Here is a 15,293-nt window from a genome sequence, read left to right as displayed (position 1 = left end):
AAGGGAAATCCTATTCTTAAATTATCAACACTTTCACAGAAAAGTTCATCTGAAAATGTTTATATATTCAACCACAAAAGTGGAATATCCTATTTGCTTATATAAAAATACACTGTAAGAAAAAGACCCAAATGTATCTATTTATTCAAGTAACCAAGAAAGTCACTGTTTAGCGGTTCATCTAACCTTTCTACGCTCCCTCGATTACCATTAAAATCCTGCATGTAATACACACACACACACACACACACACACACACACACACACACACACACACCATTATTGCAAAAGGCTTCACAGTCCTCTACTTTCTCTTTCCTTCAAGGTTTCTACACAGTGTACAAGGCTTAACACATATTTTTAAAAAAAGCTAATGAATGTATAACAGAATTACTTTAATCAAGTTGACAGAAGACCTTATAAACTATCTGATATGCTTAAATAGCCATTAACCAACTCCAATTACTCAAGCAGCAACCTGGGATGAAAATGAATCTCTCTTTATAACCAAGTCTTGGGCCCTACGGAGTACCTCAGAACCACATTACAGCAACACAACTGAACAACTCAAGTGCCATTCGTGACCAACAGGACCTATGCTGAAGCCTGCTGTAGGTGAGGAAGTCTGTGTCAAATCACGGTGTCTTGCCCACGGCAGTAGCAGGGTCTTTTCTAGCCATGGGCAACAACACACTTGCCCTTGTGATGTAGTGTCCCCCGCACAGACTGGGAGCCCAGTGTGGCCAGCACTGGTCACCGATTACTGAGGCAAGGCATCGTTACTTTGCTTGTGCAGGTGTACACACGCGTGTGGGAGTTATACTAAGGTGTTATTGGTCATGAAAAATGTCTTGTGTTTCCAACGTCCAAGGCCCTTCCTGCTGGCGAGCCTGGCCGGGGATATTTATTTTTACAGACATAGGGAGAAGTGGCATACTGAAAGAGGAAAAAAAATGTTGTCATGTGAGCTTTAAAAATAATATTCCCTTCGGTGTTATGGAAATACTTAGAGAGGGTTTTTCCATGCAGTGAGAAGTATGCAAGATCAAACTCCTGCCAACCTGTTAGGAACCAGGACCAAGGGGAGGGAAGCAGAGGGGATACACCCCGAGCTGACCTGAAACAAACTCTAATATTAAAAATCGGTTCTAACTGGCTGACGAACCAGACAGGAACCTTGAAGAGACGATGACAAAGCGCCATTTTAACGATGACATGTACGGAAAAGGAGAAGGCACCTTGACGCGGCCAGTTCTGAGCCAGTAAAACAGAATTCTATTTTAGTGCGCGGGGAGGGCGCTGGCTTAGTGTTGCTTCTCTTTAATTCTGACTTCAGTTTAACTTGGTGGTATTTTTAGCCCATGTTTATCCCTTTTATCTTATTTCACTCAGCCTTAGCACAGAACTGAGACTCTGTCCCCCGTCACTTCACTGCCGGGTGCTCAACAATTTATGGAAAATATAGTGTGGGAATATTTACTTTCACTTAAAAAAAACCATTAGAACGCTTCTTTCCAAAGCACATTCCACTGACGCGTGTGCTAGTCCACGTTTAGATGTGCGTGTAAATCCGTACGTCTGAAAAGGTTGAGTCAGAGTAGTTGCAATGTTGTGGATAGATTTGTCTGTCGCTGCACACACAGTCACAGTGCTGGGCTGGAACCAGAGTGTCGAGGTACAGGACATCGATAAATGAGATTCCTGTCCTTGGCTAAGACCAATGGACATGGCTGACCCCTCACCTGCAGTCCATCCTGGTACTGAACGGCGGCTTGCATGGCCTCTTCCAGTCTGTCAATCCGGTCTTTCCAGGCTTTATTTAGAGAATCCCATGCTGAGTTCAACTACAAAATAAATGTTCCTTTCAGTGTCACATTTGTACTTTTAACGATTTGTAAAAACGGGTAGGAAGGCATTCCAAACGTAGGAAGCAAGTCATGGGTACCTCGTCTATACTCTTCTTGACGATGGGCTTATCGGGCTCCCCACAGGCGGCAATGAGCTCCGAGCCCAGTGTGATGACCATGTCGAGCTCCTCTTGCAGTCCGTCAATCTCCTCTCTTATTGCCTGGAATTCAAAGTAGAGCCTCAGAACACCATGTGAAGCCACACCAAAACCAAGACAAGGTGTCCCGAGGAGCTGCCCGTGGGGTTCCTATGTGAGGTTGGCAGTGTTTTCCCAAGCTCATATTGTCATTTTTGGAAATATATATATATATATATATATATACATACACACACACACATATATATATATTCTGATATATATATATGAGAATAGTGTGTATATATATATATTTATTTTATATATTTTTAACTATTCTATATATAGAGAGAGAATAGTATCCTCTAATGCCAAATCTTTGCTCTAAAGACGAAAATAACTTTGTGACAAAGTAGCGGAGCAATTTAGAAAAATAACCCAAATACCATCAAGCACCAAAAGACATTTTGATTTTCTCAAGGAGTGTGTGCCTGTATGTGTTCCAAAGAGACACTGGTAGAATATGAGCACAAAGGTTTTATGCAAAGCAACGTTGGGAAACATGGTAACCTAGCTTTGGGGTCCCACGCATTGGCCTAGGTAGGATCTGTCTACCCTACCTTGCCTTTTATGGTCACTGTTAAACACACCCACTCAGCAATGAGTATTTACTAGGGATGGGCAGAGCCCCAAATCAAATACCTGAGGTGGAGACATTTGCCTAGTCTTCCTCAAGGCCACGCAGCAATACAGCTACGTACACAAGAGAGTACAAGCGCACAGGGCGGGCAATAATCCAATCGAACCTTGACGCTTATCACAGGGGTGGCAGAAGTGACCGCTGAGGTGAGGAACAAGACTATGGAAGTCCACAGGGTTACAGCCACAGTGGAACGCCTGTGGCAGCATGGCCGCCAGCTCGTGTGTTCAACGCTGTACACCCTGCCCCTCAAAGTCAGGCTTTACCCAGTGGACGCTGGGTGCATCCAAGGAATTTCAAATGGCAGGACAGAGACAGCATCAAGGCTGGGGGCCAGCAAGGGCAGACATCCTGTCTTTACATTGTGTGTGTGTGTGTGTGTGTGTGTGTGTGTGTGTGTGTGTGTGTGTGTGTGTGTGTGTATGTCTGACACAGACATGAGCAGTGTGGGTGCAGAGAGATGATCTTAAGAGCAATCTCCAAGGGACGTCTGTGAGTCCATAATATCTTGGTATCACTAGCATTCCGCGTTCAGAACCAGATACAAATTTTAACAGAACTGAGGTGTTGTCACGTTGAACACTGTTCTTTTCTTTTGTAGTCCAACTGAGATCCTTTACCTACCTCTGCTGCTTCCTGCTGCTGCTTTACTACCGAGGGATCGATTCCGGGATCCTCCAGGTCCCGGATGAAATCTTGAGTGTCTTTGGTGGTAACAACCAGTGACATGTGATCACACCAGAATTTCTCTGCTAGTTCCATCACGTCCAGCAGCTTGGCTTCTCTGTCTTCTACTAGCGTGTGGATGCTTCCCCAGATGAAAACCATTTGGTCCAACTTATCCTGCACAGCTACACGGCAAAACAGTGTCAGTGAGGATGCTGGCTGTCCTCACGTAAGCAAAAGCCAAACTTTAGCTCGTACGGCCAGCACTTACTCAACCTGCTAAATACATAGACTGGACCAGGTTTTGGCCAACTGCGGTATACGCGTAATCCCCGGGCCCAAGCCTATCCCACACGATGCAAGATCAATCTATGGGTCCACTCTGGCTGTGCCAGGCCACCTCCTTATAAAAGTAGACTCCTAAAGCTACATGAGCGCAGGGTAGACTCAAGTTTACGTAGTTTTAAGTTCACAAAGGCTGGCCTTAAAGGACAGTAAGTAGTTAACCTAAGATGTGTTGTCTTTCGCTCTCCAAGAATGAAATTGCTTGTTCAGTCCCAAGAAGGATTTGTAGTCCTGAGTGGCTCCTGGAATGGTCTTATTTCCACTGTCTGAGTAGTCTCCCCCTTGGCCCTCAAATCACAATTCTAATATGCGTGGCTAGAGTTGTGGCTACCGTTCTGGTGGTCATGGGATGGAGCAGGCATGCTGGACAAGATACTAAGACTGTACCTTAAGCAAGCTTTGACCTTATTGCCTAAGAGGCTCAGAGAACACGCAGTCTTTACATGACCATGTTTTGTTTTCCAGTTGATTTTGCAAACTGAGGGCTTTTGGGAAGCAACGCATCCCAGGGCTAACGTTTCAAAGGCCTGGCATTCTGTTACACAGCCATGCTGTCAGTGAACAGCATATGAGTCTAGAGCTGTTTGAAAGGTAAACTTGAGGCCAGGTGTCGTGATGTGCCTGCAGTCCCAGCACTTGAGAGGTAAGGGGCAGATTGGTTTCTAAGTTTGAGGCTAGCCTGGTCTACATAGTTAGCCCAGGCTGGACAAGGCTGCACACGCACATGTGCACGCATATGGTCTCTCTCTCTCAAAAACAAAACAAAACGCCATAATAAACAAGCAAACAAACAGAAGAGAAAGCGGCGCCCGTCTCGTCACCTTTGGCAGATATGTCCTTTTCGGCGCCCTCAGACCTGGCGATCATCTCCTCTCCCCTCTGCCTCAGAGTCTCATACAGCGGCTGCAGCTTCTCCATGTCCACGGACACACTCTTGTTTTCACCAATCTGCTCCTTGATCTTTTCAACCTCGGCAGAGATGGATGGCGGCTGCCGCAGACGCTCCGCGATGCGCTCCAGGCTCTCAAGGATCTGGTCGATCTTGTCGTGAAACTGCGAGTAGAAACGATGGGCCGCTGTCACGTCTCACGTAAAACTTCCCCCAACTAAAAGCTCTCAAGAGCCTCTGCCAACGCTTCCATCAAAGAGTGACATCCGGCGGGGGCATGAAGCCATGCCTAACTAGAGTGACACACAGTCTCTGTGACACTTGGGGAGAGAACACTTGAGCTTCCCATCAACAACTGAATGCATTCACTAGGAAGCAGTCTACACTCCTTTGTAGCAATATGAATCTTAAGCTGATGTTTAACTTTATCACAACCGAACTGATTTTTGATAAGCTGCACATGTGGCTGTCAGAATTGATTATTTCATTTAAAACAACCATTTTTAAATCCTAAAATGTAAGACTGCATGCAAAGCTCACAGTTTTTGACTAGGTGGTTTGATTAGGTCCAAGGGATTCCTTGGGTTATATATTTCCTCAATTGAAAAAAGACAACAGAATTAAACAGAATATGGCCAATATTGTATCCAAAGTTTGTGTTTACTTCATGGTCAAACACGCAACTGGATATAAGGAAATAGTTAATTTCATGTTTATGAAGGTGTTGTGTGCGATTACACGACGTCATTAAACCCTTTTTGTTTTAGACTCTGTTGGAACTTCAAGTTAAGTGAACCAACTTTAACTGCCATGTGACACAGCCTAGAGGCTAGAGAATCTCACTTGAGGGAATTCCCAGACCAGACTGGCCTGTGGGAATGTCTATGGATAATTGTTGTCATTGGTAGTGGATGAGGGGGCGCCCAGCCAATGGTGGGTGGCACCATCCCTGAGCAGAGGGTGCAGGCCATAGAAGACAGCTAGGTAAGCATGGGCCGCTCAATACATCACCAATTGGTACCCCTCCATGGTTGCTGCCTCAACTCCTGCTTGAGTTTCTGTCTTGCTGCCCCACAGGGATAGACTGTGACCCGAAGTGCAGGATGACACAAGCCCTCCCCTCCTCTCAGTTGCTTCTGCAGCAGCAGAGGGGAACGGAAAATGCATTCATGGTATTACACACGTAGAGAACGCCACCTTGATGCCCGGCCTCTAATGATAAAAAAACAAAACCTTGGAAGCCGAGGACCTGCAGGTATTCACAAGATCAACTTCCTGAGAAACCGTCTTTACAAAAACCCCGCTTCCTACTTAATGTTAACATTTTTATCTGGCTTATTGCTCAGGATTTTCTCTAAATGCCTTTCTTAAGGAAAATTCTGTTACTGATAATTTTAACAGTTTCTTTTCTCTCCTCCATGTCAGATACTGTGTTCCACTTATGATGGACACTGAAGCAAGGATCTTACCGCTGCTGCAAGCAGGTTTCCTACTCACTGGAAATTATTATTATCATTTTTTGTTTATCGTACCCTGAAGGAGGCAGAGAAACCCAAGAGCTGGCTGTAAGCAGAGCCCACCTCTGAGAGAAAAGGCGCTGCACCTAAGCGTCAACCCAGTGACATCATTTAGGAGGAAGGTTAACCAGAGGGGCCAGGAAACATGCTTTGCGTTCTTGGGTGTGGGGAAGAAATGAACTCCTCTCCTAGTGTAGAGAGGATTACCTGGGTGGACTGAGAAATGGCCTCATCCAGTACCACGGCTCGCTTTTTGACATCTTCTTTAATTTGGCTGTAGAGGGTGTCGGCTGCCACATACTTTTCCTGGATATGGACGCCTTCTTTGGGGCTCAGTTCCAGCAGCTGCGGCCCGGTCTTGTTCATCTTATCTATGTGAGGCTTGTGTTCCGCTATCAGCTCTCGCAGTTGCTGGAATGAGCCAAACCGTCTCTCAGTACCTCGAAGTCACACCTCAGGCTCACGGCCGATCGCACTGCCAAGGCATCTGGCCGGCAGGAACGGCTAAACCAGGGCCCTCCCCACCTCCAGGCATGGATCTAGGTCTCTGCCAGGAGGAACCCCAACCCGAGACCAGACGGTGTCCCATCCCGTGTGCCTTTCGAGGGATACACAGTAATGGTAAGGGAAACCGTAAATGTGCATTTCACAGCAAGAGCTGCCCGTTTTTGTGAGAGCGCCACGTCGTCTACAGAGGAGCTGAGCTATGGCTCACAGGTGCGTCTTTTTGCCTGCTCATGACGTATGCAGACAAGACTGGGGGAGGGGACCTCAAGAACAGGAAGAGTGTCGGGTGGGGCGGGGAAGAAAGACAGGATACCAGGATTTTAAAAACCTCAAGATACAGAGGGTGAGGTGAGCCCATAGGCACTCTAGTCACATGTGTGAACCAGTATCATTCATATATATATATATATATATATATATGTATGTATGTATATGTATATTTATCTATATCTATATTTATATATTATATAATTATATATTTTTATATATATTTTAGAAATTATTCTACATATACGTGACATAGGGATACCAGATATGTTGATCCATTTCTATCAGTTATTGAGATTATTACGCTGCAGGTGAGGCGGTAAGCAGCCACGTGGGCGGGTGCTAAGAACTTAAACCAGACCTAAGATCAGCAAGTGCTCTTGGCTGTCGGGTCGTCTCTCCCGCTCCTGTGTGTTTTTGTAAACTCTTACAAAGGTCAAGGCTCAGAGATTAAACACACAGCTATACGCTGAGCATCCCTGCGAGGTGCGACGTATCCTATGAGCAATCTGCAGACATGGCTATAACACCTTTGCCCTTACCCTCATATGTATAGAACCATAGGTTTGCTTTGCAAGTTCAGAGATTATGAAAAGGAGGACGTCAATTCAATTTCTAAAAGTCTCGCCGACAGGCCATTTCTTGCCACTAGGCATTCATTCTCAAAGCAGTTGTTTGAGTCACCTATGACGGAGATATTCACGATCCACCTTATGCTAAGAGTCACACGGCGACCGGCCGCCAGGATATCTGAGCCAACAGAACTTTATACTAAAGTGAAATTCAGTTCCATACCACTTTTAAGTGTTTTGCTAGCCGAATGATTTAGATAAAACTTCATAAAAATGTAACTTTGCCCGAGGCTGCTTTTATAAACTCTCTCTGGGTAAGACCGTCAGCTACAGGTAGCCTTCCATGCCAATGTGTTTAAAAAAGTGACCGAGATTGACAGGAGCAGCCGGGGTGGAGTCAGCGGGAAGAGCAGCTGCTGCTGTAGAGGGCCTGGGTTTGATTCCCGGCACCCACATGGCAGCTCACGCCTGTCCAAGCTCCAGTCCCAGAGTGGGCCACGCCTACCTCTGGCCTCCGAGCACTGTCTACATGCGGTGGAGACACAGGAAAAGACTCATGCACACACAGTATAAGCAGATAAATCTTTAGCTTACGAATACACCGTGCGTGCGTGCGGATTAAGAGAACAACTAGGTTCTGAAGTCCATAAATGTTAGGGACTCCAGACTTTTTGAGACGTGAGCCCTCTCCCAACCACATTCTTCTAATTTCCAGCGCCCTTAACAGGTAAGCTTAGTTAAGGGCTTCGTGATGCCACAGTCCCATGTAAGCCTCATAGAGCTAGGTCACCGCTTCAGGTTTCACAGAGTGGTGGGGACGGCTGATAGCTTTGCGGACATTGCTGTTCTGACAGATGAATGCCACTGTACGTTTTCTCAGAACTCGGGGGCTCCTCTGCCCACGTCTACTCTAGTTTCCAATACTTTAGATGGCTCTGACCACTTCGTGACATATCGAGCATAGAATGTAGTCAATGTATACGGGATGCACTTCAACATACGTGGTTGGAAGCACCTCAAAAGCTCACGCCGCTAACACGTTAAAATGGTGTTCTTTTTCCTACCCAGATGGGCTGCGGTGTACACTATTCTAAGAAAGTTGGGAAGGGGTCATGCATATAGTGTGCAACAGGTACCCAGCTGTGAGGGAGTATAGAACACACACACCACAGAATTACTGGGTTTCTGGAGGGTGAGTAGCGGCCCTTTAGACATCCCACTGAAGACCACCACCCCAGCCAAGGGCTCAGCCTCCCGTTCTCACCCGATGCTCCTCTTGCTGTCTCCTCAGAGTCTCGTACTCCAGGGCTGGGGCCGGCAGCTGAGAGATGATTTGTTGTGTTTCCATTAGCCACGGCCAAAGTTCCTCATAGGTCTCCCAGAACTGGCTAACGAGGGACTGCGCCCGCTCCAGCTGCAGGTGCCTCTCTGAGTTGATCTGGCAGATGGCGTCGTAATTCTTCAGAACCTTGTCCAGTTTTTTCTAGAGAGCAAGGTGAGCAAACATGCTTGTCAGGCAGGTAGCTGTGGGTCGGTATGTTTTGGCCAGTTCTGTACGTTGGGCACAGAGTGAGCCGAGGTATGTGAAACAAATACATAAACGAAATCTGTTCGGATTAACGGTCTCTAGGCATATGTTCACGTTAATAAAAGAGGGCATTTGAGTTTTTACGCACGGGCACTAAGATAAAGGAAGCAGAATTCCCTAGTGCTCTTATGCTGCTCTCAGGGTTAGAAAGTAAGTTTCACACAAGTCTGTCAGCATTTACATGATGATCTAAGGGAAAAGAAAGATTATCTTTCACAAATGGAATCATTAAGAACAAAAATCAGTTAAACATAAAATCAATCACACACATGGGAATCAAAGTCTGACACCATGCTATACTTAATCTGTACTTTTATGTGTGCTCTGCCTGAAAGACAATATATTTTATTTAAATTTAATTTGAGGCGTGGACATTTGTGTATCTTTATTTGGGGTCAGACACTTTCCTGGAAGCATTAACATGTAGTTATTTCTTTAAGCTGCCCAAGATGCCTGTACATAGGTCGAGCTAACCACTATTACCTGTGGATGGTTTTCTATCACTGCAGAATTATTAAAACTATGCATACCTACTGCTTCCTTAGCTACTTAGCTCACTGTTCACCTACTGGCTTCGAGTAACTTCACACAGAATAGAAGACCTATGTATTTTGGGGTTTGTTTCAGCTTAAAAGTTACAAATGTTCCGGGAGCTTATGACCCATAGATGGCGTGCGCGCCTTATAGCTGACATAAGCCAGCATACCATTGTGACAATACTACAGCCGATACTGACTGGATGGACTGAAGGTTCAATGTGGGTCAGTTAAGGAAACTTTAAGAGTTTAGAGGCATTGGTCCAGGGGTGTGTGTGTGTGTGTGTGTGTGTGTGTGTGTGTGTGTGTGTGTGTGTGTGTGTGTGGTGGGTCGTGTCTCCATGGCTACTCTGTAACCTTAAAAGATGCCTGATTTAAATGTAATGATTCCGTTGCTTAACCAGCAGCTGCAGATACAAAGTGTCCTCTAGAACACAGTGCTCAGCAGATGCTATCCCTCTGGAGTTCACTGCCCAGCGTTCAGACAAGGCGATACCTTCATTGACTGCTTCTCCTCTTCGCTGGATGTGGTCATGATTTTATGCCCAGAGGTAACGAGTTCGTCAATGATATCCTTGTGTCTCAAGATATCCATGGTGAAAGCCTGGGGTTTACCGGACAAAGACAAAATACAGAGAGACTCGGTGTGATTCGGTGAAGGCAAGCAAGCGAAATAGCTGAAAATGGCAAGATACACTGACAGGGTCTTGGAAGGCAAAGCCCCGCGAATGTGTTTGAGAGACCTGGGGCCCGGCGACCCACGACCCGGTCGGCATCTGAAAACGCGTCTCTTCACCTTTTGAGCCTGCAGCTGAGCAGAGGTCTGGTCTTGCTCCAGCCTGATGCAACCCAGAGACATTAATTTCTTCTGTGTTTCAGTGATCCAGGATAACTCAGCATCTGCCGCTTGGTCAAACTAAACAAAAGATAATAATTAGGTCAGCAAGCTCCCGTGCCTGGTGCCAGAGACATTACCTATTTGTGTGGCTCCTGAATCCCCCGCTTCCTAATCGGAGACTCCCGGTTTCTTTTTCTATGGTATCTTTTTTTTTTTTTTTTTGGTTCTTTTTTTTTTCGGAGCTGGGGACCCGAACCCAGGGCCTTGCGCTTCCCTAGGCAAGCGCTCTACCACTGAGCTAAATCCCCAACCCCTTTCTATGGTATCTTAAGATAAATGAATAACTGGTTAACAGGGAGAGAGGAACCCTGCCCACAAGCTCTTATGCTCCGCCGTACTGCGACAGCACAGTAAATGCGTTAGGATCGTGGGCGCACAGCCGCCTTTTCAGGTGTCTTTACATTCCAAACGTTAACCGCCGGAAGAGTTGACCATCAGATACCATTTTAAGTCATTTTCCCCCTGTGACTTCAATTATCAGGCGGCAGGAAGGAGCATGGTGCCACCAAGCATGTGGCTCCGAGATGAAATAATCAAACGCTCCCGTTTCCTTATTGTCTGGGTTATAGATGAATGTGTGTGTACATATCTGTACCCATGGTGAAGGATGTGCTCAGGCAACTCATGCCCAACCTGTGAGCATCCCGAGGAACACTGGACTTTGGATGTACACAAGGTCACTCACAGATTCTTTTCCTCAGTGTACCAGCAATTCATAGCCTGGCAGAATGCTAAAGCCCCAAGTAAACAGGGAGAATTAAAATCCGGAGTTCATGCTGTTGCTCATTTAGTGACTTCCCCAATGGAAATCCAGGTGGGAGTAGAGGAGGAAAATAAGCTGAGAAGAGTTGGGCCAGACTCACAAGTTACAAAGTAATTCTACTTTAAAGACTCTGCATTGACACAATGTAACTGGCCAGAAGACTGAACAGGCCAAGCTGCTTCATTCCAGTAAGAACCCTCACAGCAGGGCCGAGTGCCGTGGACCTTGGGTCCTGAGGATCAACATCCCAAGGGTGATCCATTCTCTGCTATTTCTTTGAGCCTCACCTATCCAAGGTTAGGTACAGGATGGACAGGCGACCCTTACATACCAATGGTGCAGACACAGGCCTAGGAGGATCCTGTTTTCTCTAGCCAAAGAACATGGGTAGGGGGCAGCTTAACAAGGCAGAACACAGACGACAGCCACTTCAAGACAATCAAAGGCCACCGAACAAAATGGTAGCCCCACTCCCTTGAGTCTGCGTCCCTTCCGGGATGAGGTTAAGCAGGGGCCAAAGCTTTACTCCCACTGGTTGAGAGCTAAGAGATACCCTACAGTGTGAACGGAGAGTGGTGTGGAGTCCCGACCTCACCCTGACAGGTAGCAGTGAGGAACTTTTCCTTTGCGGCATCCTGGTGGGATCCTAACAGACATCGTGAGGAGTCAGGGTTTCCCCTGCCACCCGGTGTCAGACCATCGTGGTCTCTCTCACTGTGCTATCAGAAGAGGCTGTGCAGAGGGCTGGAATGGCCACAGCCCCATCCAACAAACCCTAGAGTCCAAGGGGACGTGGGGTTTTATCTATTTCCCCCCACCCCCCACAGTTGCTGCTGCCACACTGAAAATGGATACAGGCAGATGAAACCAAGTTCAAATCCACATGAAAACCAGGAAGAGAGCCATCTCTCTGCCTCTGGAGTGCTGGCATGAAAGGTCTACGTCATCATGCCCGGCCAATACTGTTTCCTCTAAGGACGCACATTTTAATAGTTTAGGTTCAAGAACTATGATGCTAATCTGATTACTTAAGGAAAAAAAAAAACCTCTGGGGAACACGTGCAAACATTTCTTCTCGTAACTGATCTGTAGTTAAGGGTCTGGGCAAGTTTCAGTATGTGCTAACCAATCTGAACTCAACCTGTCATTCAGTCTGTATCTGTCTTACATCATTCAACTAACTGAACACAGTCAAGTGCTCAAGAAAATCCTGCCCCCGAAGGACACAATATTTGTCTTGTTACTCAGAGAAGGCTTGGGTGCCAGCCCTGAAATGTTCAAATACATTTTCATGGAAAAAAAAAAAAAAGAAACCCAGCATTTTAAAATGGCTGAATCAACTTCATGGATAAACGACAATTTATCCTGCAAACTGTAAAACAGGCAGGCAGACACATTCCCCGGGCATGAATGCTCCTCACAGAAATGTCCTAGGCAGGGAAATACCCTGATCTTTCACCAGCCTTTGTGAACCTCGGCTGGTATACTAAAGGAAGGGCGGCAGGCTTTAGAACCTACAAATTCTGATTACACGACGCTAGAAAACCAACTCTCGTAGCTCGCATGTGCTCTTTGTGCTCTTGCCTGGTGGGATTGAAGAGGTCGGTCACACATCTGCTGGAGGGACCCTACAGAGTTTGCAACCCGAACCTCACGGCTTAAATGTCAATAGCCACAAGAACTTCGATAGAAGTTAAACTACGCAGGGAAACTTTCCATTCCTAGGGCCGCCTTCGCCCCGCTCACCATTTTCCACAGGGTTGTGGCTAACAGGAGAATTCTCTGAAACTTTGGAGTAGAAACTGTTGTGAGCCACAAGCAGGTCAGAAACTATAATTTTTCCCCCTTTAGTCATCTTTGGAAAAAGTTCTACATCATCAAAATAAAAAAAAAAAAAAATCCCAACTCTTTCCTTTATAAAAACAAAGACTTTTTGTTGCTACAGAAGCATGATCCTGGGACAGTAGATACCGATCTGTATGCTAATTCAAATTCTTTAATCACAGACACCTTGGGCTTAGTCTACGCATACGACTAGAGCGAGCAGCATGCACGTACCTAGACACAGCATTTCCCCGTGTGGCAGGGTGCTGTCTGTTAGGTAACGGGGGTGGGGGGGGGCAGGTGGCTGCTGACCATGTGCAGATTAGCAGTGCCCTGGTGCGCAGATGCAGCCTGGCCGAAGTTTACCGAGACCCCCAAGCTCGTTTCTGAAGTGGGAACACAGCAGCAAATGAGTTTGTTCAGGTAAAGGCCCTGGACGGTTGGTGGAGCACACCTGTTGCCTAGGGCAACAAGGGCACTGGTCCTACCTGCTGAGACCTCAGAATGGCAGCATCGATCTCTTCCACTTTCTGCGTGATGGTGTCGCTCACCAATCGGTAGCGTTCGTTGTCCTCGGCGACCATCTTCTCAAGCCCTTCTCTTGCCCTCCAGGGCACCAGTTCCAACAAGGCGCTGCTCACCTCATTGAGAGAATCCAGTAAGGCTTTGTTGTTCCTGACTTCATTTTTCAGTTCCTTGAGAACATACAAAACACACGAGTAAGCGAGGGGGGTTAGGGGGCGCTCTCCCTCTGTTCCGTTCTCCGGGTGGGGGTGGGGGTCCTCTGTTGGCTGACAAGACAGTGCTTGGGCAGGTTAGTTCCATCTGAGCTAAACGAACCTCCTCCATTATTTATAGCTGTTTTGAAAAAAACACCTAAAAGTGTTTCCAGAGAAGCTTAGGGAGCTGCAGTTCGTTTGCAAATGTGGCAGGAGTTTATCTTTGAAATGGAAAATAAATATTTGCTGTTTGGAGAGACAAACTCAAATGGGCTAGCATGTTAAGTTATCGGCTAACAAAAGTCAAGCAAGGAGGCCCTGTCACACGCCAGAGGAGTTCAGCCTGCTGTGAGGACATGCTGGTGCTGGAGTACGCCCTCCCCAACTCATGGGATCAGCGGCAGACATGTTGGAATGAATGCTCAGGGAGGCAGTGTGCTTTGGGGACGTCGCCAGGAAAACCCCCGATGCTACCCATCTCTGACTGCACCGAAGTGGCTTTTCCAACCAAATTTCATGCCTCTGAAACAATGATCATCTTCCTTTCCCCCTTTCCCTACTCCTTCATTCTACCTTGGGCAGGAAACTACATTCCCAGTCAGGTGTCTCTTAAAGTGAACGACACCCCCTGTCTCAATGGTCACCTTACTTCCTCTTTCCACCAGGCCCCTGCCCTCCACAGCCACTGCACTTGGGAGTCCTCACAGATACGCCCCTCCTAGGTGACGGGTGTGTGAGGGGTGTGTGAGGGCCTACTTTCTGTCTCTCTTGCACTTGGCTTGCAGCTTCTCCCTTCAGGCCCTGAGTCTCGTAGGACAGCAGCTCCACCTCCACTCTGTCTAGCCAGTTGCACAGCTCCTTATGCTTGGACTGCAGCTGTCCGGCGAGCTGCAGGGCGTGTTCCAGAGTCTTCGCCACGTCAGCACTCAACTTGGTGATGTCTTTGTACCTGGCTTTAATGGCTTCCAACTTGTCTTGAATGATTAAGACTTCGTCGCCTAAAATTTTGAGAAGATGGATTATTTCTTCTGGAAGGGGAAAAAGCGAGGGGCAGGGAGTTTCTTCCGATGACATGTTTTTGCGGGGGATGAGGAGACATTTTTTCTAAAGATAATCTGACCCAAAAGATGCCCTCACTTCTTCCCTGGGATTGCTAAAAAAAAAAAAAAATAGAAAGGCCTACAGAAACTTCAGTTGTGCAGCGTTTCATCTCCCTGACAAAGCCTTCTATCTTTGAAGAATGAGGGCTAAACCTGCCAGCACTCCAGCCACTGATGTCATGGCTGACAAGGCGGTTATGTCGTGTGGGTATTTAACCTTCCTGTCTTACTCATCATTACTCACTCCCACACTTCCGGGGCTCTCTATCTGCCTCGACGTCCTTCAGAGAGACATAAATTATGCCCTAGGCTTCAGACTTCTAAACCAAAGTTCTAGACACTTTAGTGCATGCCTTTATCCACAACGAATGATAACTGCCCCGTGTGTGTGTGTGTGTGTGTGTGTGTGTGTGTGTGT

The 15,293-nt window shown here is 46.8% G+C and overlaps 1 protein-coding gene across 6 annotated transcripts in view; it reads right to left on the bottom strand.

Moving 5' to 3' along the window:
• Dst (dystonin) overlaps nt 1-15,293 on the bottom strand; it is a 396,852-nt gene that overhangs the window by 40,362 nt on the left and 341,197 nt on the right. For all 6 annotated transcript variants that reach the window (XM_032900894.1, XM_032900896.1, XM_032900895.1 and 3 more), the window contains 10 exons: nt 14,532-14,773; nt 13,545-13,751; nt 10,368-10,487; nt 10,068-10,175; nt 8,712-8,930; nt 6,309-6,512; nt 4,517-4,748; nt 3,309-3,535; nt 1,946-2,068; nt 1,743-1,844 (listed from right to left, as the gene is read on the bottom strand). In XM_032900894.1, coding sequence (XP_032756785.1) covers nt 1,743-1,844; nt 1,946-2,068; nt 3,309-3,535; nt 4,517-4,748; nt 6,309-6,512; nt 8,712-8,930; nt 10,068-10,175; nt 10,368-10,487; nt 13,545-13,751; nt 14,532-14,773 — 1,784 coding nt within the window. The remainder of the gene's footprint in view (nt 1-1,742; nt 1,845-1,945; nt 2,069-3,308; nt 3,536-4,516; nt 4,749-6,308; nt 6,513-8,711; nt 8,931-10,067; nt 10,176-10,367; nt 10,488-13,544; nt 13,752-14,531; nt 14,774-15,293) is intronic.

The sequence above is a fragment of the Rattus rattus genome, chromosome 4 (assembly GCF_011064425.1).
Source record: "Rattus rattus isolate New Zealand chromosome 4, Rrattus_CSIRO_v1, whole genome shotgun sequence".
NCBI classification, from domain to species: domain Eukaryota; kingdom Metazoa; phylum Chordata; class Mammalia; order Rodentia; family Muridae; genus Rattus; species Rattus rattus.
This window is presented reverse-complemented; position numbering and strand designations above follow the sequence as displayed.